This window comes from Monocercomonoides exilis (assembly GCF_001643675.1).
Source record: "Monocercomonoides exilis strain PA203 chromosome Unknown scaffold1-2713096, whole genome shotgun sequence".
NCBI classification, from domain to species: Eukaryota; Preaxostyla; order Oxymonadida; family Polymastigidae; genus Monocercomonoides; species Monocercomonoides exilis.
In genome coordinates this window covers 2,495,516-2,521,493 of record NW_027150546.1, presented here as the reverse complement: position 1 = coordinate 2,521,493, position 25,978 = coordinate 2,495,516, and the positions used below count along the sequence as shown (strand labels likewise).

Genomic DNA, 25,978 nt, shown 5'->3' with positions numbered 1-25,978 from the left:
TTTCCGTTTTATATATTTGTTATATTATAATATTCAAAAAAACATACCTTTTTAACGTTTTGATTTAAAAGTATTTTTATGATCAAGTTCATTTAAAATTTACCAAAAATTAAAAAAATGAATAAATAAATTTTAAAATATAATGACAAATTTCAAAACTTGCAAAACAAAATTTATTGAAGAAGATAATATTCTTAGAGCAAAATAGATGGCTTTAAATATTTATAATTTGATTTTTAAAAAGAAAATGCAATGAATTTGGTATTTATTTTGCTGAAGCTTCATCATAAAGTTATCGTTATTTCTGAGCATTTCAACGGTGTTAAAAAAACGATGAACTTAATGGAGGGGAAACAACAACAGACGATCACAACAAAGTCAATCTCTTCTTTTCTTTCCTAATTATTCTAACGAAATGCATTTCTAACTTTCTTTTCCATCCACCATCAATCTTTCTTCCTTTTCTGCTCCATTTCATCAAAATTTCCCATTAGAAAATGTTGTCAATTTTGACTTCTTTAATCTCCAATGTTTTCCTAATAAATGTTTCATTACATTGCTTTATCGCTTCTTGTACGAAAAAAGAACTTGAAAAGCTTTTTCTGCGAATTAGCTTCATTTATTTTCTTTTCTTTCTTCTCCTCTTTGGAATCTCCTTCTTCCTCAACCACACCTTCATCACCAGTCTCGTATTAAACAATCCCAGCATATTCCACCTCATCTCCATAACAAACACATTCTCCTTCAACTCCTTTTAAAGTTCCAACTGTGCTAAGAGCAGTGTCATATTGGAATACAGAAACCAGCAAACTTCCACAGGCGATATGTTTTCCTTAACATAAAGATCAGTCAGTTCTGTTTGATTGAAGAGGTGAACGAAGGAAGAAGAGGGAGAAGAAGAAAAGTAAGATAAAGATGAAGAAGAAGAAGAGGAGGAGGAGGAGGAAGAAGAAGAAGAAGAAGAAGAAGCGGAGAGGAAGAAGAAGGAAGAGATGAGTGAAAATGTTTCAAAAATATGATGAATCAGAACATTTTGTGAGGAAATTGAGGAAGACGATGTTTCTGTCAGCTCAATAATCGAAGGATCTGCAAGTTTCCAACTCTTCCTCAGCATTTCCATTGACCTATCTGTTTATCACATCGAGTTGAATAAATAACCTGTAATATTTCTATCATATCTATAGTTAAAATATGCTTATTCCTCCTACTCCTCCTACTCCTCCAACTCCTCCTTTTTTTTCTCTCTCTTCATCCTCTCCTTTCTCTTCCCATTTCAACCCCTCAGCTGAAGATACACTTTTCCATCTGTTTCCATCGTTCGAGAACGGTGAGCTTACGCGGCTGGTTGATATGTCTAATTCGAATGTGGATGTGGTGTTTGTGGATTCATTGGAGCTGTTGTGTGACATGAAAGCCTATTTCAAAATGCTTCTTATTTCCAGTGCAGCGCAACAGTCTTCTCTTCGCTCAGCACCTTCGTCTTCTTCGTCTTCTTCAACTGGAGCAGCGCGCAGATCAACTTTGCCATTCCGGAGGCGGAGAAGAAAAGAGAAGAATATAAAGGGGGTAATAAATGATCCGTATCTTCATCAGCGCCTGCGATTTATCCATCGCATGCCTCCGCGGTAGCAGCGTCATACACAGCGGCAGGAGCGATGGATGACATCGAGAGGTGGCTGGGGTGCATGCAAATCAAAAGAATTCTTAACTGAAGGAGCAACAGACGCTTCAAGGGATATGTTATGGCTCGGCGGTGAGTACTGAATGGAGGTGTTACGTGTGCATACGATGTGATGCTTTCGGCGATGCTTTCGTTTCCGCTGGTGGCACCGCTTCCTTCGCTTGCATCGTCGGTGGGCACGAAGTCGGGGAGCAAGCGGATCTTTGCGGCAGCAGATGTGAATGCGCTCCCGTCGATATAAGATCAGTTTGATGCGTCGCTGCAAATATGGTGATCTCAACAATCGAGTCGCGTGGTGGTGAAGCTGGATGACGAAGAGACGTGGCGAGTGATTGTCGTGAAAGAAGTTGGGGAGATTGTGGAAAAGGGGCTGTCGGTGGCGGGGCTGAGGATGGAGGATGTGGCTTTGTTTCATGCAGCGATTGCGCTGGTGGTGCTGGAGGAGCAAGAAGAGGCGGGAAAGGATAATTGGAAATAGAAGAAGGAGATAAACAAGAAGATGAAGAGGAGAAAGAGTGGAAAATGAAACGAAGGAAGAAAATGAAGTATCGGCAAATGAAATTGCTGTAAACAAATCGCGTTTGGATGATTTATTGTTGAGCCCTTCGTCGATTTCTGATTTCGGACAGAAAATCAAATAAAAGAGTGGTCAGAATCGTGATAAATTTATTCTTTGTTTCTGCTTCCTTCATTTTCTCTTTTGAGAAACCTTCTTTTTGAGCTTTTCAAATGTCTCCGTGAAATACCTCTTCTTCTTCTTCTCTTCCTCCTCCTCTTCTTCTTCTTCATTTTTCTCATTATCTATCAATTATCTGTCAGACATAACGATCCCTTTTCATCTTTATCACTCACAAACTCATTTGCACTCCTCTTTTCATCCTTCTTCTCTCTCTTCCCTTCCTTCCCCTCCTTCTCCCCACCCACCCGAATCCCTTGATAGCCTCATGTGCAGTATTGTTCATCATCATCCTTTGTTGCTCAAACACATCCCTCGTCGCTGACACGCTGCTGCTTGCAAACACACCTGCATTGCCCAATCTGCTCTTCCCGAGAATAATACAAGGGATAAGCAGTTAGAAGGAAGAAATAGAAGAATATGGAAAGGAAGAGGCATAGATTGGGCAGGATGTGCAGCCGAACTTTTGTGTGAGTGAAGAGGAATCTGTGGCTGGAGACAAATGTGTTAGTGACTTTGGAGGAGCTCCAACAAGAATAGAAGGTGCAGACAACTGAGCATGCGGTCAGCAAGGAAAAAAAAAGAGCAGTTAACGTTGTGGAGGCTTTGATGTCTTGAGTGTTCAGCTGGGCAGATGAGAGTGTGCTGTCGAATAAGCAGAATATTTGCTGTGTTCACTTCTCAACCTCTGCCACTTCCTTTCTGCTGCTGTATGTGCAAGCCTTATGTTGAACTTGTAATTATGAAATGAAGAAACACGCCATTCTCATTCGTCTTCGTCTTCACCTTTGGGTCTTCCTGCTGTCTCCCTTTCCTCTGCTCCGCGCCCAACTTGCTTTTGAAATCCACCTTCTTTGCCTCTTCCATTTGAACGCATATTCCTCGCTCCTTTCTTTTCGCTTGACAGTGTAATAACCAAACGAATATGGTATTGTTTATGGGAAAGGAGAAGACACGAAAGAAGTTGAGAATTTAAAGAAGAAAAGGAAGAAGAAGAAGAAGAAGACGAAGACGAAGAAGAAGACGAAAACGAAGATGACGAAGATGACGAAGATGACGAAGAAGGGAAAAGAAAACGAAGAAGAAGTGGTAGTAGTCGTAGTAGTAGTAGAAGAAGAAGAAGAAGAGAAAGTCAAAGAAGAAGGTGGTGAAAAAGATGAGGTGATGGGAACATGTGAAGTTATTCGAACGATATTTTCGATGAAAAAGTTGAGGTTCAATATGATGTTGATGATGGGATTAAACATTAATTTTTATAAATGTTCTTTGGAAGAAAAAGGTAATCCTGATAACAAATAGCATGATGAAAAGATTAATTTATAATTTTCCATATTGCATATCCGCAAATAAATTAACTCTCTTTCTATGACTTTCCTCTCGTTTTGCTTCAAAAATCGAAAATGAATATACCTCTCAATTTCTTTTCCTTTCCAGTTTCATCTTCCATTCAGCTCACAAAATCATCTGAAAATATCAATCCCCTCCTTTTCTTCATCTTTCCCATTCTCTTTCATAAAATCATTTCCTTTCATAAAAAATACCCCTCTTCCGATCTAACATTTCTCAACTTCCCTCTTCTCATCGGCTTTCACCCTCTTTTCCTTCACTTCAAAATCCATTTCTCCCATCAACAATAAACACCTTCCTCACCATCCTCAGCCACTTCTCTATATATTTTCTACATTTTCTTCTCCAAATCTCCACCTGCCTTTCCCCATCTTTCTGTCTCAGAATTTCTTCCATTCAAAAACCCCTCTCGAAAGATTAACATTTCATAAAATACTCAACTCCCACCCCCCTGCCACAAATAATCCCCTTCCATCTCATCTCTGACCCATATCCCTCATGTACCAGGTGTTGATGAAATAAACATCAAATAAATCTTTGTATTGTTGAGAATATTATTAAAGGAGATGATCATGCCAAATACAGAAAAAACACCTCTGCACATCCATCACAATGTGTACGGGCTGAGAAGACTCTCCAGTGAAATGTATGATGTGTTTTGCGGAGAAGGATGAAATGCTGCATTCAACCATTCTGGGGATGAAATGAAGAGATTGAATTTTTTGTATGATGATGGCTGTGGAAATGAGTGTGTTGGTAAAAAACAGTCGAAGAGAAGTTTGTTATTATTTATTTTTGTATAGATGAATGTTTGCTTGTTGACTGTTTTTGTGTTGTTTTCAGGGCAGCAGGTGGAAATGAATTATATGAATGTAAGTGTGAAATCTGGTTATGCAGGCTGAATATAGAATTGGGAGAGTGGATTCATATAAAAACTGTGGATGATGAAGTGATTGGGAGGATGTTCGAGATATTTATTTCTTACGAAGTTGATTGAATTTGAAAATAAACAAAAACATCTTTTTTTAAAAAATGAACTGAAATCGAAGCATTAGAGAGAGAAAAGACTTCTGGAAAGGACAATTGGTGAATTGGTTTCTGAAACTGAGGAATTTGATTGATTTCATTTATTATTTGTCGATTTCGACTTCACTTATTCTATTCTTTTTCAATAACGTCAATAATTTAATTTTAAAAAAATGATATTGATTAATAAAATAAAGATAATCATTGTGGTAATGTTATATTAAAGATTGAACTTGTATTTTGAACTGTTTATTGAAATTTTGATATTTTTTGAAAAAATATTATTTTTTTCAAAATTTGAAATAAAATCAATTGGAAACAATATGAAATCAACAAATAATTAATAAAAATTATATATTAAACTATATTTTTATTCAATTTCGAATAGAATTTATCTTTATTATCACAACCCTTAATGAAAAAAATTTATGATCAAACGTCGGATTTTTTTATGATATCAAAAAAAATCACCCAAATCCTATTTATCCGATATTTCAAAAATTGATATTTCTGAGCACAAATGAAACTCCTTTGAAAGTTTTGCACATCAAATGAGTTTGTTTTGATGAGATATATTTTGAGGAAAATTATCAGAATTATTCCTCTAGTGGTCATTGTGAAATCGATCTTATCTAGTATTTTTTGCGAAGACCGGTATTTTATGCGATATCTATAAAGAGAATTAATTTCACAAAAATGAATTCGACAATCAATTCTTATTTTTAATTTAACAAAAATACAGCCCTTCTTCATGATAATGATTTGTATGTGTTATCCTTTTTTAAAAGTCGAAAATGTTTTATTTTCAGGTTCATTATCTTTTTCATTTTTTAATGAAATTTTGTAACCAAACTATCTAATTTGACTGAAATGCAGCAATACACATGGTATGACAAAACAACAACAATCACTTGTTTTTTGTTTTCAGCTTCATTATTATTATTCTTCTTCTTCTTCTTCAAGAAAAAAAAAAAAACAAGGAATATTCTCCATTCAGACTTTTTTCTGTCTATTTCTCCTTTCTCTGAACTCAAGAATTTACAATTTATTCTATGCAAATATCAGAATTGGTTTTATCAATATGAAAAAGATAATTGTAAAATACTATTCATCAAATAATCTATTGGTTATGATCAAACAGAAAAAAAGATTTCCATTTTTAGTATCATACAGTCAATCCTTAGGTTTCTTCGCAATATCTTTAACACTTCTTTTTATTAAAGCAATAACAGAACAGTGTGTATTGCGATCGTTTTTATTTTGCGAGATAATCAACGATGTGTGTATTTATCTTTTATTTTGTTATTTGGCAAGTTTTGCCCCTCTTTTTGAATATTTTTTGCAACATTCAGAATGAGCTTGTCAAATGATGATATATCTGAAAATGAGTTTCTGATTACAGCCAGAACCAAGAAGTTTTCAAGTTTGCCATTTTATTTGGATTAAACAATTTTGGCAAATTATTTGTATTTTGAAACTCGTTTGCAGAATTGTATTGTAAACTGGAAGGTTGCAGAGAAGATGAACAAATGCAGAAAATTCAAGAAATGGATAAACTTTTGGAAAAAATGAATAAAGAAGAATTTGAATCGGTTTTTAAAGCAGATCTATTCAACAAAATAGATAAAATGATTGACGAAAAGAAACTAACGATGAAAAATGCAATTAAGTTATTGAAGCAAATGGGATATTGCAAAACATTGAAAAAAGCGTGGACATATGAATTTAGAATATCTTTGTTGAACAAAAGATTTGAAAAGATGATAATCTGTGAAAATTTGAAGAAAGATGTGAAAAATGAAGATCTGCTTGCTAACCTTTGCGAATGCTATCTTTTGCTTCGCAACCTGCATTCTGAGGAGCTTATACCAATTTGTGTTTCTTGTCTAATGAAAGTTGCCTCGAAGAAAGAGGAAGGCGAGGAGACTCAAAAAGAAGTAGAAATGGCTTTATTGGCTTTAAGTAACTTAAGATTTATTGTTTGAACACTTCTTTTTCCTTTTTGACATTTTTGATTATTTCCGAATTTTATAGAAAATTGAACAAGAACTGTATTTGAATGAAATCAAAGAGATTATCCTAAATTATCAGGAACATTACAACCTGACACATCTTGCCTATCAGTCTGCTTGGCAGTTTTTGATAAGAAGATTTGGCAAAGACAGAAGTTTGGAAGATGATATTGTGAATGAGCTACATTTTATTAACGAGGCAAGTGTGGAACTAGAAAAGCATTTGAAATGTTTTGATTGGAAGAGTAAAGAAGAAAAGGAAAGAGGAAAAGAAGCGAAAGAATTGCTTATTATTGAGGGATGGACCAGTGCAATTTGTGAAGTCTTTTCTTTGTGCGAATTGTGGAATGAAGAACTTGTTGGGCTATTAGAGAGCATCATTCGAGTGTGTCTGGCATCAAAGGATAATTACCGAGATATCAGCGAGATGTGTATTTATTCATTAATAAAAGGAGCGGGAAAGAGAAATATGGAAATTGATACTTTTGTGAAGAAAGGTGCCATTGATATATTTTTGGAGGAAATGAAGCAATCAACTTTGCTGAATGAAGAAATATTGAATTTTTTTCATTTCTTTTTGATTATTTCAAAAAGAATGAAAAAAAAAGAGGTTTTTGAAAATGACGAAGCGAAAAGAAAGGCAACGAAAATGGAGATATTTGAAAAGATGGAAGAAGAAGGATTCGAAGATATCGTTGCAAGTTTTATTGGAGTTATTTCTATTCTTTGTGAAAGATATGATAAAGCGCCAATTAAAGTGGATGATTGTTTTGTGAATGTGTAGCCAAACTCTTTTCTTTTGATTTTGAAACTCAAAAATCATGTTTTTCTTATATATATATATATTTCTGTAAATGTCTGTAAATTTCAATTTTTTTATTTGATTTTTTTTTTTGAACTCCAAAATTATATTTTTTTTCAATTTTTATTCATTTCGCAAAAGGAAAAGAAAACTGTCACTTAAAAGAATTTTCATGTTTTTTCCTCCATCAATTTCAAAAAAAAATGAGATGAAACGATCAGCTTATATTGTGTGATGAATATTCCCGCATAAGAAATCCATGTATTTTTGTTGAAATTAGAAAACAATCATCTTTTTGAAGAAAAACCTTGAAAATACCTTTTGAATGGAATATTCATGTAAATTTTGCTTTTTCAAAAAATTAAAAAACTTAGAAAATTTTTCATTTCCACATATTCGTTTCCAATAAAAAGAACAGAAAATTACTCAATCAAACAATAATTAAATATCAATACATTATGAATCTCTTTTCCAAACACTTATTTCTTTTGGATAACTTAAAAAATATTTTTTAAAATCATTTACAGAAAAATGTTCAAGTATTTATCAATTTCCCAAGTAGTTCAAGTTATTCCAGAATAATCTCCTCCAAAAATATATGTGAATGAAATAATGAAGATGTCCACTGTCTCATTTGACATGAACATTGAACACAATCTTCAACAGTCTGGGCATCTTGTCGCACCGCTTAAACAATCTCAGAAGCACTGAAGAAGGATCATTCGTAACAGGATGCAAAGTCTGATGAAAAAACACTATATTCTTCGGATGCCCCTTCATCCTCCCACTCCCTCTATCTTTCGGTGCAAGCACATCACACTAGAAAAGGATACAGCTGCATTCAGCACGATGCACTCACTGCTGTTCTTGCAGCAAAAGAATCCCGACTTGTTGAAGAACTCGCACAGATACTCCCTGTGACAGCAACATCACCCTCACACTGAAGATGAAGATTTTGTTGGTGTTGTTCTTGAGGCCATTCGAATGAAACAACACGCTTTATGCGAAATGGATACAAGGGAGTTAGCTCGTGTGTGAGAAGCGCAGGAGACATCAGAGTGGGCTGTTGAATAAAGTTGATCCCTCACAAAGATGCCAATGAGTTCTCTGCCACAACTAAAAGTGGGCATATCTTGAAAAACAAACACATATTATCATCGATCGCATTGCACATAAATATGGCATCAGAAAAACGTAAGTGCACACGAAGTATTAAAAAATGAGTCATCATTATGTTCAGCTCAAACATAATCTCCTATTAGATTGGATCAATCACCACCAACGCCAGATCCTCATGCTACACACATGCAAAAAATCGCATCTTCTCGATTTTCACATGCACGCTGTGTGAAACCAGCTTGGCAAAGCTTCCATCTCCACTGAGCGATATGAATGTCTTTTTGACTGAGTTCGCTTGGTTTCTCTCGAACGATAGCAGAATTGACAGATGATACAATCTATATCCGGTTGATAAAAAAACTACATCTGGAAGCGCTGAAGCATGATAAATGAGGAAGGGGAAGAAGTCTTTTTCTTTTTTTTGCAGAAGAAGAAGAGGAAAAAGAATTATTTCCTTCTTCACCTCATCCTTCCTTTTGTGACGAATGAAGAATTGCAATTTCTTCCTTTGTGAGAATGGCATCGATGTCTTTGAATTGATCTGGATGAGCTTTAGCCTGTGTGACCAGCTCTTCGGTGAAGATGATGATGTGAGGAGAAGGGGAAGAGAAAGATTTAGAGAAGGAGGAGTAGGAGTAGGAGTAGGAGTAGGAGTTGGAGGAGGAGGAGGAGTTGGAGGAGTTGGAGTTGGAGTTGGAGGAGGAGGAGGAGGAGGAGTTGGAGTTGGAGTTGGAGTTGGAGGAGTTGGAGGAGGAGGAGGAGGAGGAGGATGAAGAAGAAGAAGAAGAAGAAGAAGAAAGAAGAAAGAAGGAAAAAGAAAAAAGGAAAAAGAAAAAAGAAAAAGGTAAAAGGAAAAAGGAAAAAGGAAAAAGGAAAAAGGAAAGAGAATAAATTGTGGGAATAACCAAAATTTGGCAGAGTCAATTAATGATATAAATCCAAGGTTTTTCACGAATCATTTTTTTTTTATTTGCGACAGTGCATTTGTTAAAAAATTATTTGTAGAACGAAATTTTCTCGTGAAACATTTTCATTTCATAAAAATATGTGTATTTTGTTTTTTAACTTTTGTTTTGAAAATCCAAATATCCTCAACTTCTCGAAAACGAATACATAATATTTATCATCTATTAAATTGCTATCATAAATATAAAGATTAAAGACTAATTTTGAGTTCCTTAGACAAGTTACCATAAGCCAATATTCTTTGTTTAAACTTTCAAAAATTGAAAACCTTCTTCACAAATTACACATTTTTGAATTAGCGGCAAAATCATATTTTCAAGCTTTCAAAACGGAAAAATAAAAATATATAAGAATGATGTGCAACAAAAAAAAATTGACAAAGTAAATTCCCAAAATGTTAAATCAGCAATTGCAAAACAGGTTTTTATTGAGTAAAACTCACACTGAAACAATAATTCGAAACTGTGCTTAATTTCAGATTGCACATAAGCAAGATTTCATTTTCTTCTGATTCGGATATTTGCGTCTTCGAATTGCGTTTTTTACTTGTTCTAGTTGATGCTTTATCTGCAAACTCCCAAAATAAACATGAGCCTTTGAAGAGCATAATTAATCCCAACAAGAAGCACAAATACAGAGGAATAAAATAAAAGCAATAATGCCCTTTCACAAATCCATCCATTCTGAGGGTGGGAAGAAGAAACAGCAAAAGCAGAAAAACAAATATGAGGCAAGTAAAAATTATCGGTTGATAATTTTTGCTTGCCAGAAAATTTAGACAAACATAAACATAGCTACTGACAAGCCAGTATGCCAAATACGTAGGAATCAATGTGATTGTCCAGCAATACGAAGCAATGCCTAATAAACACAAAAATAGAGATAAAGAACAAAAAAAAAAGAATAATCAATAGTGAGTGGAAAAATTAATAAGAATTTTCATTTTACAAAGAAAAAAAAAAAGAAAAAAAAATTTATTAAGAGACAAAACAAAATAAAAATCTCACACCATCAGCTTTGAGCACCACCAACAAGAAAGAAGCAAACGAGCTCAGAATAGCCAATAAATTTCTAAGCTTTTTGCAAAGATGTCTTTTTTTCAAACTTGTGCAAACCAGCACAATTTGAATTAAGAACACGATTTCATAAGGAATAAGAGGAATAGAGAAGCTTATCTTCATGACGCCATCCAGCCACAACGCAGGAGGAATTAAAAAACTCAAACAAAACAAGAATATAAAGAAAACCCAACACGAAAAACCAACAGCTAAACAAAAAACAACACAGATTACTCCAATACTAAAAGCAATGCTACAAAATGTGAAAGACACAAAGCAATTGGGCCGATTTCCTTTCTCCAAAGCTTCTGCAGCAAACGGAATCATAACGCCCCCAGCAAGAACAATTACCACAACAATCAAAAGAAAAACAAATAAAATTCCCCAACGAATCATTGATAGATTATATTTCTGCTTTGCTTTTCTTTCTAGCTGAGATTTTCTGGTTTGAACCGAATTGACTGTTTTCAAATAGGCCCTGCTCAAAAGATCAATGAATGTGCAGCAAAAAAATAAGTTGAATGAGAATTATTTATTTACGAAAAATACAAATAAATTCTTTCACACAAAAAAGTTCTTTTCCATCCTTTCTCGCTTAATCCATATTTAGCCATGCTTTCTTCGCTTGGATGAAGCCCGCAATCATTAAGATCAAGTGGTTGGATATTTGTTGAATTGAGCCGCAATATTTCTCTGAAATGCAGAAGCGAAGAGGAGTACTGATTCATCCACAACCTGAAAATGTTATTTTAAAAAATATACTATTTGAATACCAAAAAATAGAATAGCGCCTTAAGCAAACACTTCGTTTTGAGCGAGCATTTTCATTTTCTTGTTCACTTTTTGAAGAGTAAGCAACGTGTGGTAATCGCAATTCTCCATAATCCTTAAACAGCATCGAAAACGAAAAAAACAAATCCACATTTAGAGCATGTTCAACAAACATAATATTTCACCCCATCAGTTCAAAAATTAAAAGATGCAAACATATTTATCAGTTCATTTGGCAAATCGTCTTTTCATTTCGCATCAACAATTTTAGGCAGTGGATTATTGAAAAAATATTAATATTTTAAATAAACTTTCAAAAAGCTTCATTTCGTAAAAAGCAATTCACACTCATTTCAGAGTATTCTCATAAACAAATTATTTATTTGATCCAAACCAATATTATTTCCTTCATTAATTCTATTATTGGAGAGATCAAATAAGTTTTTTTGTTGTTCCAAGTATTTATTTCTATTTCATTATCATTATCATCTATCTTGTGTCTGAACTCGTTCTATTCTTATTAAAGCATTTTTTTCTTGGATCAAAAAATTGAAACATTCAAATAATCCGAGATTTCAAAGAGAAAGCAGATGAGATATTCGTAAAAGTATTGAAGAGGGGAAGAAGAATGTTTCTGTGAAATTAAAAAGAGGAGGAGAGCAAAACTGAATCATTGAAGTTTGGTTTTGAAACAATTTTAAAACAAAAGAAAAAGGGGTTGAGTGATAAGAGAATGAACGTTTCTAAAAGAGTGGTTAAACGTCAAAACAAAAGTGAATCAAGATCTCATCAACATGTTAGACATTTCCATTCCACCGCATTCATGTAATTATCAGTTTTGAAGCAGGTTTTCTCTGCTTCATGACATTTTCTCAAATGGAGGTTTAATTTGACAATGAACTTTTTTCAAAAGTAATTTTCAAATTCCGTTCTTTTGCAAATCATTCAATTATGAATCAGTTGAATACACATTTCCCCCTTCATTCATTTGTCTCTTTCTCACAATCTTTAATCACTTATGCGAATATTATTATCAGTTCCTTTTTCAGGATTCGGCATTAAAAAGAAAATGATTTCCAGTCATAGCAATTTTTTTTTTTTATCTGGACCTGGAAGGGAGACAGACAGAAAAACATTGATAACAAAATAGAATTAAAAAAAAATGTGAAAATCCAGAAATTTGTGTATTATATTTTTCGAAAGCATTTCGATCACAATCTCCATTACAAATAAATTTAAAGGAGAAATAATTGTTTATCCTTAAAATTGGATGCAAAAAATACAAGTGACAAGAAACGCTGTGTGAACACTCAAAAATCAATTTTTTAATGCTCGTTATTGTTCTCCATCAATTACAAATTTCCAAACGTAATCTCATTCGATATGAATGATAAAAAATGTCATTGTTTTTTGATAATATGAATTTTCAAAAAAGAGGACGAAGAAAGTCATCGAGAAATTCATTGGTGTGCACTTGTGTTATTAATTAATTTGCGTTTGCTGATTTCTTTTATTATTATTCTTTTTTAGAATTGTTTACTGAACTGGAAAATTGCAATGATGATGGATAGAAAGTCAAAATCGAAAAACTAAATGAACTTATTGACAATATGAACAATGAAGAATTTTATGGTATCTTCGACTTTGAAATGTTCAACAAAATTCACAAAATGATTGAAGAAAGGAAAATATCGATGGAAAATTCAGTTCTGTTGCTGAAGCACGTTGGATATTGCAATTTGATTAACGATATTTGGAGTAATAACTTTGATATATCTTCGTTGAGAAAAAGAATTGAGAAAAAGATTGTTAAAGAAGATAAGAAAAAAGAAGAAAAGAATGAAAAATTTCTTGTTGACCATTGCCTATGCTATTTTTCTCTGAGTTGCATCTTCCAGGATGAATTGTTATCGATTTGTGAGTCTTGTCTTCTGAAAGCTGTGCTGAACAAAGAAGAAAACGAGGAGGCTCAGAAGGAAGTGGAAATGGCTTTTATGGCTTTGTGCAACATTCCTGTATTTGATGTTTGGGCACTTCTTTTTCATTTTTGATTTTTTTTTAACAAAAAGAGTTTTATTTTTAATATTATTTTATTTTATTATATTTTTTGCATAGGAAATGAAAATTGAACTATCTGCAAATATGATCAAAGAAATCATCAAATATCATCAGGAGCATCATAATCTGACACAACTTGCCTATCAGTATGCTTGGGAATTTTTGATTAGCAGAATTTCCCACGAAGAACACATCGAAAGAATTGCAATGAATGAGTTGCATTTTGTGAGAGAAGCAACAAAAGAAGTGGAAGAGTTGATGAGATGTATTGATTGGGGAGAAAAAGAAAGAGCAAATGAAAAAAAAGAAGTGCTTGTTTTAAAGAGATGGATTATAGAGTTGCAATTTTTTTTAATAGAATATAAACTGTGTAGCGAGGAACTTTCTGGGCTTTTTGGCAGCATTGTTCAGGTATATCGAGCAGCAAAAGAGAATTACAGAGAAATTAGTAATAATTGTATTTATTTATTAAGAGGAGCAACAAAAAATAGAGTTGTGAATGTTGGATATTTATTGAAAGGAGGAGCTGTTGATGCTGTTTTAGAAGAGATTCAGAGACAAACGTTGGATGAAGGAATGACAAATGAATGCTTACAATTCTTAAAGAATGTTTCAAAAAGATTGAAAAGGAAGAAGAAAGATGAAAAGGAAGAAGAGGAAAGAAAGGAGACCAAAAGAAAAATATTTGAAAAGATAGAAGAAGAAGGATATGAAGACATCATCACAAGCCTTAATTGAGTGATTTCTTTTGTTAACGAAAGATATAATAATTGTTTTCCTTTGAATATTTCTGATTATTTTGTAAATGTTCAAATCAAAAGCGCTTTTCTATATCTAACTTTTCGGGAATTGCATCTGAAAAATCAGGAAAATAAAAAATTAAAATTAAAAAATAAAAAATAATAAATAAAATTAAAATTAAAATTAAAATAAATAAATCAAAAAGGAAAGAGAAGGAGAGAATGGGAGGACCACGATTAACAGCAGAAATGCCATTTTTCAGCAACGCAGGATTCGCCAAATGCTTCTCCGCATTCTTCTTCTTCTTCATCTTCGCTTTCAATGTTATCTTCCATCACAATATCTTCATTTTATCCGTCATCGTTGTTGCAATAATTGATTTTAGAAGACTCAGAACAATCAAATTTGAATATGTTTCACATTGTGGATTAAGAGCATATCAGAACAACTTCAGATGAAAATGTGCAAACAGTATTATGAGGTGATTGTGAACACCTTTTGGTTGATTTTATTTGATTTGTTTTGATTTGATTTTTCTTTTTTTTTTCCGGCACTATTCTGACAAGGCTTGCAAAAATAATCAATTATCTTAATTATTTCCAAAAAAAAATTTTTTTAAAAAAAGAAATTGAACAGAAAATGCTGTGAATTAAATAGAGGTATACCTTCTTCCACTCAAATCATTTTCTTATCAATTTATTGTTTGTTTACAATAACTATTTATGTTTTTTGAGTTTTGGATAAACATTTTGTGGATATTAAAATGTGTTTTGAACTTTGAATTGTCTATAACTCAAAAACAGGAAGTGTAAAATATCGTTAATGAAAATACAGTTTCAAATATTTGAAACAATTTTCATAACTTCAATTTTGATGATATTATGAAAAATGAATTAATAATTTGAACAAAAAATTTATTATGGAAAATGCTCAATTAGACCATTGTTTATATCTTAAAGAATTGTTGCAATATTTCGATGGAGACTCATGTTGTGCTTGCTGAATTTGTTGCAACTAGCGTATGTAGTGCACCATTTTAAGAATATTTTCAATTTTAACGATCCAATTAACTTTTTACAGAAAAAGTATTTGAATGGCGCGAAAGGTGAAAAAGTGCAATTTGTGAAGGAGGCTGCACCTGGATGGGCTTATTGCATAAAGCCTACTGGAGAAAAGGGTATTATAAATATGTCAGCAAGCATTTAATTTATTATCTTATGTTTTAGGTTATTTACCAATGAAATATCTTCGATCACTCAGTGAAATCCATTCAGCTTCTCAAACACAGCAACAACAGCAATCTTTTAAGCGGCCTCAACCACAAGAGATTGGATACAATGCCGATCACCCCGGGTTCACATATCAATCTTCATCTGAGCCTCAAACTCAAATTTCTTCAGTTCCAGAATCGAAGCAAGCTTCAAATCACAAATCGAAGGCAGATCATTCATCTCATCATCATTCATCGAAAAGTCATGCACATGATGGGCCTGTAGAATTCGCTGTTGTCCTTGCGGATTACGATGGGCAAGTGAAGAATAAGCGTTGTTTAACGATTCACAAAAAGGATGTTGTTAAGGTTTTTAAGAGGGATGCAGCGTGGTGGGAATGCGAATTAGACGGGAAACGGGGCTATTGTCCATCGAACATTATGAAACTAATTCCACTTTCAGATCAAGGCACTTCACAGACAAGCTCTGAAAATTCACGTGCTTCAGAGGGAAATGAAAAAAGCGGTCATCCAATCGCAATAAATTCTTCTTCTTCTTCACCAGAACAAGCAGGAAAAACACATCGTAGCCATTCTGAAGGGAAAACAAGTGAAAATTCTATTGAGATACAACAAAGAGAAAGAGAAGGAGAAAGAAGAGAAAGAGAGAGAGAAGAAGAAGAAAGAGAAAGAGGAAAAAGTATTGAATCTAACTCCATGATGAGGCAAGAAGGAGAAGAAAATCAGCAATTAGAAGAGAATATTTCTTCTTCTTCTTCTTCTTCAGCCAAAAAGAAGAAGACGACGATGATGATGAAACAAGGGCAAAATCAAAATCAACCACAAAATCAAAATCAAATTCAATTGCAATTGCAACCACAACCACAACCACAATCTAATATTCCTTCTCAATATCCTCCTTCTCAACCACAAATTCAGCCTCAATATCAATCTAATCTTCAACCTCCAATTCAACCTCAACCTCAACCTCAATCACAATCTCAATACCCATCTTCTCAAATTCAACCTCAAATACAGTCAAATCTTCAGCCTCAACCTCAAATTCAGCCTCAATCTTATATTCCTTCTAATATCCAACCACAATTACAACCACAAATTCAACCGCAATATCCTTCTTCTCAACCTCCAATTCAACCTCTTTCTCAATATCCTCTTCCTCTTCCTTCTTCTTCTTCTTCTTTTCCTCACCAAGATACAGGGAAAATGGCTGTTAATACTCAATTTTCTAATAATCCTTCTATAAATCCTTCTTCTTCTCCTTCTTCTTCTATGCAAACACAAGGAATATATCCAATTCAACCACAATCTGTGCAATCTATGCAATATCCTTATCCAATGACGATGATGGGAAAACAAACAAACCCATTAAATCAATTAAATCAAATAAATCCTTCTGTTAATTCTTATTCTTCTTCTTCTTCTCCCACTTCATATCCATCTAATTTACCGGTAACATTTCCCACAATTAATTCTGTTGCTTGTGCTTATCCTAATCCTTCTTCATGCCCCTCTTCTTCATATCCTTCATATCCTCCTCCTTCTTCTTCTTATCCTCATCCATATTCAACAACAACAACATCTTCTTCTTCTTCTTCTCATCTTCCTCCTCCTTCCTTCAAAGAATTTAATCCAAAAGATGATCAAACCCCTAAAAAATATTTTGAGGGTCCGATCACATCCAATCCAATGAAAATTGAGGAAAATAATAAAAATAATAAAAATTTTGAAATTAATTCAAAATTAATTGGAGAAAATAAGGAAGACTTAAAATTAGTTGGAAAATCCCAAAAACAATCCAAATTAACAGGTTTCAAACCAAAACCCAAAAAAAATTCAGTGCGTTTTCCGCTTCCTAATTTGGAAGGCAAAATATGTGTAATTACGGGAGGGGTAAATGGGATCGGAAGATGCTGTGTAGAAATGATGTTAACAGCAGGGGCAGATATATTTGTTATGGATGTGGATCAAAAAGGAGGGGAAAAAATGGAAAAAGAATGGGAAGAAGAAAGAGAGAGAAGAAGAAAGAGAGAGAAGATTGAGGAAGAAAATGAAGAAGAAGTGAAAGAGAAGAAGGAAGATAAAGAAGAAAAAGTTATTGAAAAGAAGGAAGAAGAAGAGAAAAGGGAAGAAGAAACGAAAGAAAAAGTTGAAAATGAGAAGGAAGAAGGAAAAGAAGAAGAGAAAGAAGAAGAAGAAACAAAAGAGAAAGAAGAAATTGAAGAAGAGAAGAAGAAAGAAGAAGAAGAAGAAAAGATGGAAAATAAAGAAGAAAACGAAAATAAAGAAGAAAATAAAGAAGAAGAGAAAGAGAAAGAAGAAGGAAAAGAGGAAATAAAAGAAGAAGAGAAAGGAAAAGAAGAAGAAAAGAAAGAAGAAAATGTGAAAGAAGAAGAAATAAAAGAGGAAAATAAAGAAAATAAAGAAGAAAAACAAGAAGATATTAAAGAAGAAGAAAATAAAGACGAAAAGACGAAAGAAGAAGAGGTGAAAGAAGAAAAAGAAAAAGAAAATAAAGAAGAAATGAAAGAAAAAGAAATAAATAAAGAAGAAGAAGAAGAGGAAAAGAAAGAAGAATTAAAGGAAGAAATTAAAGAATTAAAAGATAAAGAAGAAATAAAGGAAATAAAGAAAGAAAAAGAAAATAAAGAAGAAGTAAAAGAAGAAGAAGTTTATATTCCTCATTTGATATTTGTAGAAGGAGATGCCTCGAAACAAGAAGATTTAGAAAGATTTGTAAAGATTATAGAAGACAGATTGAGTATAGGAAAGAAGATGAAGAAGAGGAAAGAAAAGAAGGAAGAAGAGAAGGAAGAAGAGAAAGAAGAGAAGAAAGAAAACAAAGAAGAAAATAAAGAAAATAAAGAAGAAAATAAAGAAAAAGAAACTAAAGCATCGTCATCATCATCATCTTCTTCTTCTTCTCTTTCCTCTTCTTCCTCCCCTTCCTCTCTTCCTCCTCCTCTCCAATCCCACCACATCTATGCTCTTATAAACAATGCTATGTATTTTCCTTCCAAAGAAGAAGGAAGTGGTATTTTGTCTAATTGTTCTTATGCTCAATTTGAAAAATCTTTAAAATTAGGAATTTTGGCTCCGTATTATTTAAGTATGTTGTTGCTGCCTTTGTTTGGGGAGGATGAAGAGGAAGAAGAAGAAGAAGAGGAAGAGGAAGAAGGAGAAGAAGAAGAAAGAGAAAGAGAAGGAGAAAAAGGGAAATGCAATAAATCAAAATCATTTAATCAAAATCAACACATTAATCCTTATTGTTCTTTCTCCTCCTCCTCTTTTCCCTCTTCCTCTTCCTCTTCCTCTTCCTCTTCCTCTTCCTCTTTTCATTCTTTTCCGTTTTCTTTCCCTTCTTCCTGTGGCTGCATTATTAACATTTCCTCCACACGCAGTGTGATGTCCCAGCCAGACACAGAAGCTTATACTGCCTCCAAAGGCGGCATTTCCTCCCTCACACGCTCTTTAGCCATTTCCTTAGGACCCAAAATTAGAGTGAATGCTATTGCTCCTGGTTGGATTGAGACGGGGGCGTATCAGAGAGGGAGAGAGGAAGAAGAAGAGGAAGAGGGAGAAGGAAAGGAAGGAGAGAAAGAGAAAGAGAAAGAGAAGAAGAACAAATCTTCTTCTTCTTCTCCTTCTCCATCTTCCGCTCTTTTCCCTGCCACGTCTCTTTCAGACCATCTCCAGCATCCTATTGGAAGAGTTGGGAGGTGTGAAGACGTAGCAAATGTTGTCATGTTTCTGTTGAGTGAAGGGGCATCGTTTATGACAGGAGAAGAGATAACTGTGGATGGGGGCATGACGAAGATGATGGTGTATCACGGGGAGAATGGGTGGAAGTATGAAAGATAGAGAGAAAGAGAAAGGAAGAGAGAGAGAAGGAGAAGAGGGGAAGAATGGAAGAGGGGAAGAAGAAGGAAGTGAAGATAAAAATATGTTTGAATGAAATGCCACAAATGTGTGTTTGATGTGCTTTAGGAGAATGGCAATTTATGTTTTTTTTTTATTTTATTTATGATTTTTTTATGAATTTTCATTTTTATTTTTTTCATTTTTTATATATTTTTTTCCAAAAGACAAAAATTAAATTTCAAAAATAAATTAATAGAATTTAAATAATTTTGTTTCATTCGATTTGACTTGAAGCGTTTCCTCCCAATTAATTTTTTTTGCGTGTTTTAAAGAGAACGTAATTGACAATTAAGGTTATTTTTTTAATTTTTTTATTTTATGAATTTTTAATTTTTATTTTTTTATATATCTTATTTTTTTTTCCTCTAATTGTTTTTAATTTCCGTTTGCTGGTCCCATCTTCATACACATTGAATTCACCGCCATTTTTTATACACTTCCATTTTTCCTGTTACATTGTTTGACCTTCGTTATCCTTATTTTTATATGAATTGGTACTTGAAACTTGAATTGTGTATTTTATTTTGTTAGATTTTTTTATTCCAAATCGAATGAAATGCATACAAATAATAATTATTTCAAATTTCGTAAACAATTTTTGGATAAGAAAAATGTTTCTTACAAAAGACTCATTTTGATTTGATCAAACACCCTAAAGAAGATTTTTCAATGGAAAAAGAATCATCTAACGTTATCTTTTCGTTTAATCAATTTGGAACAACTTATCTTATTGCAAAAGGAGATAAGATAGAATTATTTGATACAAATTCACGTTCACGACTTGGGAACAGTTTGATAGCAAATTTTTTCATCATTAATTTTTCTGCTATGAATATTGAATTAACAGTTCAAGCTCCAGGTAACATTATTTGCTGTCGTCAATATATGGCGTCTGCCTTAATTGGCTTTGGGTGGGAAGATAAGGAAAATGAAAAATTTTACTTTTCAATATTTCACATTGTGAAACAGCAAGAGGCAATGCGTATCCTTCTTCCTGAAGCTCCTGTCAATGTGCTTTTCAACAAAACAAGGTTAAATTTTTATTGTAATTGTCAATTTCTATTTTATCTGAAATTTTCAAAGAATTGTCATTGTCTTTAAAGAAATGATTCATATATTTAATATGCAAGGAAAATATCTTTGCATAATACATGCAAGTTTGTTAATATTCATATTTCATTTCATTCTAATTCTAATTTTGTTATTTTCCATTTTCTTCCTTCAGAACCGGATGGAAAATTGAAACCTGTTCAGTTTACGAATCGAAATGTTGCCCTCACACCATTCTGTACAGATGCGGATATAAGCCCAAGTTGTTCGTTGAATTATCTTATTTTCCCAATTCAATCCAGCGGAAAAGGAGAAATTGCTACTGTTGATATTTCGGATCAGTCACCTTTTGCTCAACCATGCGGTGAAGGTTTTAGCAATGAAAGAGAATTTTAAGCATATTTTAAAAAATATATTATACACATATTTTCAATTTTTCTTTTATTTCTTTTTGGGAATGTGTTTATCAAGAATTTTTTTCATTTTTTCTAAACAATTTAATATTTAATAATATTTTAACAAAAATTTTTATTTATATAATTTTTATTTTTGTTTTTATTTTTGTTTATCTATTTATTTAGTTCCCCCAACCTTCAACATTTACTCTATTGTCCATCCTCAAACACCCAAAACTGGTTTATTCGGCCGGAAAAAGGAAAACAACGAATTAAAAAAGAATAAAAAAGAAGAGAAAGAAAAAGAAGAGAAAGAAGAAGAAGAAGAAAGAGAAAGAGAAAGAGAAAGAGAAAGAGAAAGAGAAAGAGAAAGAGAAAGAGAAGAAAAAAAGAAAATAAGAGAATATGTGAGGATTGGAGTGTTAGATGAACCAGGAGTCAGAACGGTTGCTGTTTCATTGGATGGGAAGTTAGTTGCTGCTGCTGCTTATAATGTGTGTGGGGGAGGGGGAAGAAGAGAGAGAGAGAGAGAGAGAGAGAGAGAGAGAGAAAGAAAGAAAGAAAGAAAGAAAGAAAGAGAAAGAGAAATAGAAAGAGAATTTTTTATGATAGTGTTATTAAGATTATGGTATTAATTGCTTTATATTTATTTATTTTTTGCATATTTTTTCTTTGATTATTATTATTATTATTTCTCTTTCTCTTATCTTTTTGTTCTTTCTCTTCTATTTCTTTTCTTCTCTTTTCTTTTTCCTCTCTTTCTTTTTCCTCTTCTCTTTCTCTTTCTCTTTCTTCTCTTCTTTCTCTTCATCATCATCTTCTTCTTCCTCTTCTTCTTTTTCTTCTTCTTTTATTTATTTATTTATTTATTTTCTTCTCTTTCTCTTCTTCTTCTTTCTCTTCATCTAAAAGGGATTAAGTGTATGTATCTTTTCTCTTCCTTCTGCTTCTCGTGCTGTCATCTTGTGGAGGACAAAAAAATCGACTTTATTCGCTACTGGCTCAGATATTTATTGTTTGCTTTATTTTCTTTTTTATTTGTTTTTATTTATTTATTTATTTCTTCTCTTTCTCCTCTTTCTCCTCTTTCTCCACTTTCTCCACTTTCTTCTCTTTCTTCTCTTTCTTCTTCCTTTCTCTCTTCTATTTCTTTTCTTCTCTTTTCTTCTTCCTCTCTTTCTTTTTCCTCTTCTCTTTCTCTTTCTTCTTCTTCTTCTTTTTCTTCTTCTAATCAGCACTTGCTTTTTCACCAAGTTCTTCTCTTTTGGCTGCCACAGGCTCCACAAAGACTGTTCATGTGTGGAAACTTCCTCAATTTGATTGGATGAACAAAGAAGAAGAAGAAGAAGAATTAATAAAAGGAGAAGGAGAAGAAGAAGAAAAGGAAAAAGAAAAAGAAGAAAAACTTTCTTTATCTTCTTCTTCCTCTTCCTCTTCTTCTTCTTCCTCTTCTTCTTCTTCTTCTTCTTCTTCTTCTTCTTCTTCTTCTTCTTCTTCTTCTTCTTCTTCTTCTTCTTCTTCTCCTCCTCCTCCTCCTCCTCCTCCTCCTTCAATCAAAGAATATGCTCCAGTGAAAGATTCGATCATCCAACTGCACAAAAACATGTTTGATGACCAAAATGCATTGAAAACAGCATCAATTGCTGTGTTTGCGAAGGAGAAGAAGAAGAAAGAAGAGAAGAAAGAAGAGAAGAAGGAGAAGAAGGAGAAGGAGAAAGAGAAAGAGAAAGAGAAAGAGAAAGAGAAAGAGAAAGAAGTAAAGGAGAAGGAAAATGAGGAAGAAGAAGAGGAAGAAGAAGAAAGAGAGGGAAAACGAAAAGGAAAAGAGAAAGAGAAAAAAGAAGAAGAATCGCAACATACTTTTTTGATTGTATGATTCAATTATTTCTTAAAAATTTTAAGAATTATTTTTTATTTAATTTAATTTAATTTAATTTTCATTCTATTTCATTATTTATTAAATAATGGTTAAACCTGAAGATTGCGTTTGACTCGCTTCGGCTGAACAAATTTGCGTTGGATGAGGAGAAGCGCGAAGCAGTTAGAGAAGAATCTTGGGTGATGGGAGAATAAAATTTATTTTTCAGACGATTTAATATTTTAATTTTAATTTTAATTTTTTTTTTTTTTCCCCTCCATTTTAATTTTCAAATGAGAATTGAGTATTCGTATAATGATATTCAAATCTCATATTTCAACTTTTTTTGATGGGAGAGCATTCATATGTGGCAGAGAAATTTGTGGGATTGAAAGAATTTGTTGTTTGGCATATTTTAAAATTTAATATTTATTTTTATTTCAGTGCATCATCTTTGAGATAAAATAACAAGTCTTGCAAGTTATGAAAGTATTATATTATTCTGTTATTGTATTGTTTACATCATTCAAAAATCTGGAGAAACGTTTCTGAAAACGTTAATGTAAATTTCTCCAAACATTTTTTCCCACAAGCTTTCAATAGAAAAATACCGCTAAAACAAACATGTTTCGAACATCAGTGTTTATCTTTTCAATTCTTTTTGCATTTTGTGTGAAATTTTATTGAACAACAGAAATTTTCTTTCTGCTTTTTTAGCTTTATTTATTTGGGACAAAATTCTTTCATTTATGAAAAAAGCAATGATTTGTTCCAAACTTTTTCTGCATATTTTTGATAATTATTTTTCCATTTTCATGGGGAAAAAATGAACAAATATAATATAGTTGAGAGAAATCTTTGAAAGCCTTAAATGGAACAGTATTCACAAATCTAAAAATTTCGTCCCATATGAAAGGTTTTTTTTGTGTCAGATTCTTCAGTTTCTGAATAAATAAAATTTATTCTTTGTTTTCAAAGAATCAAAAAAAGCAGATCGAAAACAAACAAATACCTCTTGGAAATATATTAATAAATTGTTTCAATAAGGAATATGTTGAAATAAGAAAACAATTGCAGCTTGCAAAACGAAACAAAATAATAGATAATCGATATGACGAAAACATGATGCCAAAATTTTTGTTTTGTTGTGATTGTTATGTGTCTGATAAAATGAACAATCAATAGCAAAACATAAGGGTTATTCTTTTTGAAAAGTCGCAAAAGAATATTATATGGGTTAAATGAAACTATTTCTTATTTGATCATTTTTTTCTTTACATCCATCAAACTTCATTTCTCTACAAAAAATCTCGCTTCAAATAGGCTTGTGTATTTCAATTGGCAAAAGGATAAAGTTTGATGGATTAAACGATAAAATTGAATAAACAACATTTAACTGTTTTCAAATTCAGACATGGGGCAAAATATTTTGCTTTATGAATTCTGTTCCACATGATATTTTCATATATTTTTCTTAATTATTTGATTATTTATATTTTTATGCATTAGAATGCAAGACTAATAATAACAAAAGTGTTGGAAATTTTTGGATCAAATCTTTGTCTATTTCAGAAAACCAAATATTTCGACGTATTTGATGAGAAATATTTCAAATTAAAATTTGTCTTTTCTTATCCATTCCTTTGCTTTTCCACTAAAAAAAAAGATAATTTCCATTTTCAATAACAAACTTTTTATGATTATTATTCGATTAATCACAATCTTTGAAAACAGCTTAATGAAAAAAACAACGTTGCAAAGATTATTCATATATGAAAGATCAGGAAATTTCTTTGTTTATTTGAAAATAGACACTGAAGCTGAATCGCATTAAAAAAACATTGAAAATTATTGTTTAACAAAAAACCTATAAAAAAAAGAAAAAAAAAGGTTGTTTTAGCGTTTGACAAAGTGTGAAACGAATGAAAAAAAGAATAAAATTGTTTGGCGCAATTAAACATTTCCTTAAATTTTCACAAAATAATCTGAAACATTTAATGATAAAAGAGGATAAAATTCATTGCATAGAAAATCTAAATTTTCATGAAAGCTTGTGATGGTATCTTCATATCCCTCTTCTTCAATCTTTTCAAGCACTTTCCTTTTTGCTTCCTTTCTTTTCATTTTTTCACTTTCATCATCCTCCTTTTCTTCCTTTTCATAATCCTCCTCTTCTATTTCGTCTTCGTCTTCTTCCATTTCATCATTCTCCTCTTTTTTCAATCTCTCAAAAATATTCGTAAAAAAATCCAAGCTATGAAATACCATTTCGTCATTTAACGTTGGCTCCTGAATTCCCTCCAAAATATCATCGATGGCTCCTCCTTCCAGCAAGTCATCAACTTTCACCGCTCTGCTTCTCGCCGTATTTTTTAGCAGACAAATGCATTTCCTGCTAATTTTTCTGTAATTGTCTTTTGTTACTCTCAACAGCCTTGTAATGCTGTTGATTAGCCCCAGGCATTCCTCATTCCACAATGTGCATTCTAATAAATAAAAATACAATACTTGCATCCATCTCATCGAAAAAAGTTGAACATTCGTTTCTTTTCCGCCTTTTTCCTCTTTTTTTCTCTTCCAATCTATTTGTTTTATCAATTCTTCCAGTTCTCTTGTTGCCTCTCTCATAAAATGAAACTCATTTACAATAACTTCTTCCAAGCTGTGATCATCGAAGAACCTGTTTATTAAAAATTCCCAAACAGATTGATATGCAAGTTGTGTGAGATTGTGATGTTCCTGATGATATTGGATTATCTCTTTGATTTCATTCAAATACAGCTCTTTTTCAATTTTCTAATTAAAATCAGAAAAATAAATAAATAACTTCAAAAATGAAATAGAAATGCTCATACATAATTATCAATATTGCTTAAAGCCAGCAAAGTTATCTCCACTTCTTTTTGTGTTTCTTTGCTTTCCTCTTTCTTCAAGGCAAATTTCAACAGGCAGGGCACACAGATTGAAAACAATTCCGAAGGTTGTAAGGATAAATGCATAAGATAGCATTTGCAAAGGTCAACAAGATAATTTTCATCCTTTTCTTCTTTCTTCTTTTCTTCTTCAATAATCATCTTTTCAAATCCTTTGATCAACGAAGATTTTTCAAAGCCACAAATCCAAATTGCTTTAAGTATATTCCAAAATCCAACATGCTTCAGTAACAGAATGGCATTTCCCCAAAAAAGTTTCTTTTCCTCAATCATTGTGTTGATTTCACTGAACAGTTTTTCTGAAAAAACGGATATAAATTCTTCTCTGTCCATTTT

The 25,978-nt window shown here is 32.5% G+C and overlaps 6 protein-coding genes across 6 annotated transcripts; 5 read left to right on the top strand and 1 right to left on the bottom strand.

Moving 5' to 3' along the window:
* Window positions 1–1,191: 1,191 nt before the first annotated feature.
* On the top strand, window positions 1,192–1,629 carry MONOS_5616 (uncharacterized protein; the record flags this gene model as incomplete). The annotated part of the gene is made up of 1 exon (XM_067875783.1): window positions 1,192–1,629. One exon carries the CDS (start codon window positions 1,192–1,194, stop codon window positions 1,627–1,629), a length of 438 nt encoding a protein of 145 aa, XP_067736610.1.
* Window positions 1,630–5,859: 4,230 nt separating this feature from the next.
* Window positions 5,860–7,708, top strand: MONOS_18526 (uncharacterized protein). The gene is made up of 4 exons (XM_067871553.1): window positions 5,860–6,009; window positions 6,083–6,153; window positions 6,219–6,709; window positions 6,765–7,708. The coding sequence occupies exons 2-4, from the start codon at window positions 6,084–6,086 to the stop codon at window positions 7,524–7,526; spliced, it is 1,323 nt and encodes a 440-aa protein (XP_067736609.1). The 5' UTR covers window positions 5,860–6,009; window position 6,083; the 3' UTR covers window positions 7,527–7,708.
* A 1,380-nt stretch (window positions 7,709–9,088) lies between these two features.
* MONOS_5617 (uncharacterized protein) lies at window positions 9,089–9,461 on the top strand. Its single transcript, XM_067875784.1, has one exon. The coding sequence runs from the start codon at window positions 9,149–9,151 to the stop codon at window positions 9,434–9,436; it is 288 nt and encodes a 95-aa protein (XP_067736608.1). The 5' UTR covers window positions 9,089–9,148; the 3' UTR covers window positions 9,437–9,461.
* Window positions 9,462–10,192: 731 nt separating this feature from the next.
* On the bottom strand, window positions 10,193–11,810 carry MONOS_16901 (uncharacterized protein; the record flags this gene model as incomplete). The annotated part of the gene is made up of 8 exons (XM_067869774.1): window positions 10,193–10,312; window positions 10,414–10,490; window positions 10,639–10,847; window positions 11,007–11,165; window positions 11,255–11,422; window positions 11,490–11,573; window positions 11,675–11,702; window positions 11,807–11,810. 8 exons carry the CDS (start codon window positions 11,808–11,810, stop codon window positions 10,193–10,195), a joined length of 849 nt encoding a protein of 282 aa, XP_067736607.1.
* Window positions 11,811–15,234: 3,424 nt separating this feature from the next.
* On the top strand, window positions 15,235–19,981 carry MONOS_5618 (putative short-chain dehydrogenase; the record flags this gene model as incomplete). Its single annotated transcript, XM_067875785.1, has 4 exons — window positions 15,235–15,276; window positions 15,338–15,434; window positions 15,484–19,452; window positions 19,641–19,981. The coding sequence occupies 3 exons, from the start codon at window positions 15,235–15,237 to the stop codon at window positions 19,344–19,346; spliced, it is 4,002 nt and encodes a 1,333-aa protein (XP_067736606.1). The 3' UTR covers window positions 19,347–19,452; window positions 19,641–19,981.
* A 94-nt stretch (window positions 19,982–20,075) lies between these two features.
* On the top strand, window positions 20,076–23,186 carry MONOS_5619 (Tre-2/Bub2/Cdc16 (TBC) - like protein B; the record flags this gene model as incomplete). The annotated part of the gene is made up of 7 exons (XM_067875786.1): window positions 20,076–20,196; window positions 20,254–20,437; window positions 20,490–20,563; window positions 20,632–20,826; window positions 21,038–21,091; window positions 22,486–22,721; window positions 22,832–23,186. The coding sequence occupies 7 exons, from the start codon at window positions 20,076–20,078 to the stop codon at window positions 22,922–22,924; spliced, it is 957 nt and encodes a 318-aa protein (XP_067736605.1). The 3' UTR covers window positions 22,925–23,186.
* Window positions 23,187–25,978: the final 2,792 nt, after the last annotated feature.

What these genes read in the sequence shown, in the direction of transcription:
- MONOS_5617 (XM_067875784.1), top strand. Translation starts at nt 9,149, where the DNA reads ATGAAGAATTGCAATTTCTTCCTTTGTGAGAATGGCATCGATGTCTTT.
- MONOS_18526 (XM_067871553.1), top strand. Translation starts at nt 6,084, where the DNA reads ATGAGCTTGTCAAATGATGATATATCTGAAAATGAGTTTCTGATTACA. An exon ending in CAGAACCAAGAAGTTTTCAA is followed by an intron (nt 6,154 to 6,218) that starts GTTTGCCATTTT and finishes ACTCGTTTGCAG; the next exon opens with AATTGTATTGTAAACTGGAA. An exon ending in TAAGTAACTTAAGATTTATT is followed by an intron (nt 6,710 to 6,764) that starts GTTTGAACACTT and finishes CGAATTTTATAG; the next exon opens with AAAATTGAACAAGAACTGTA.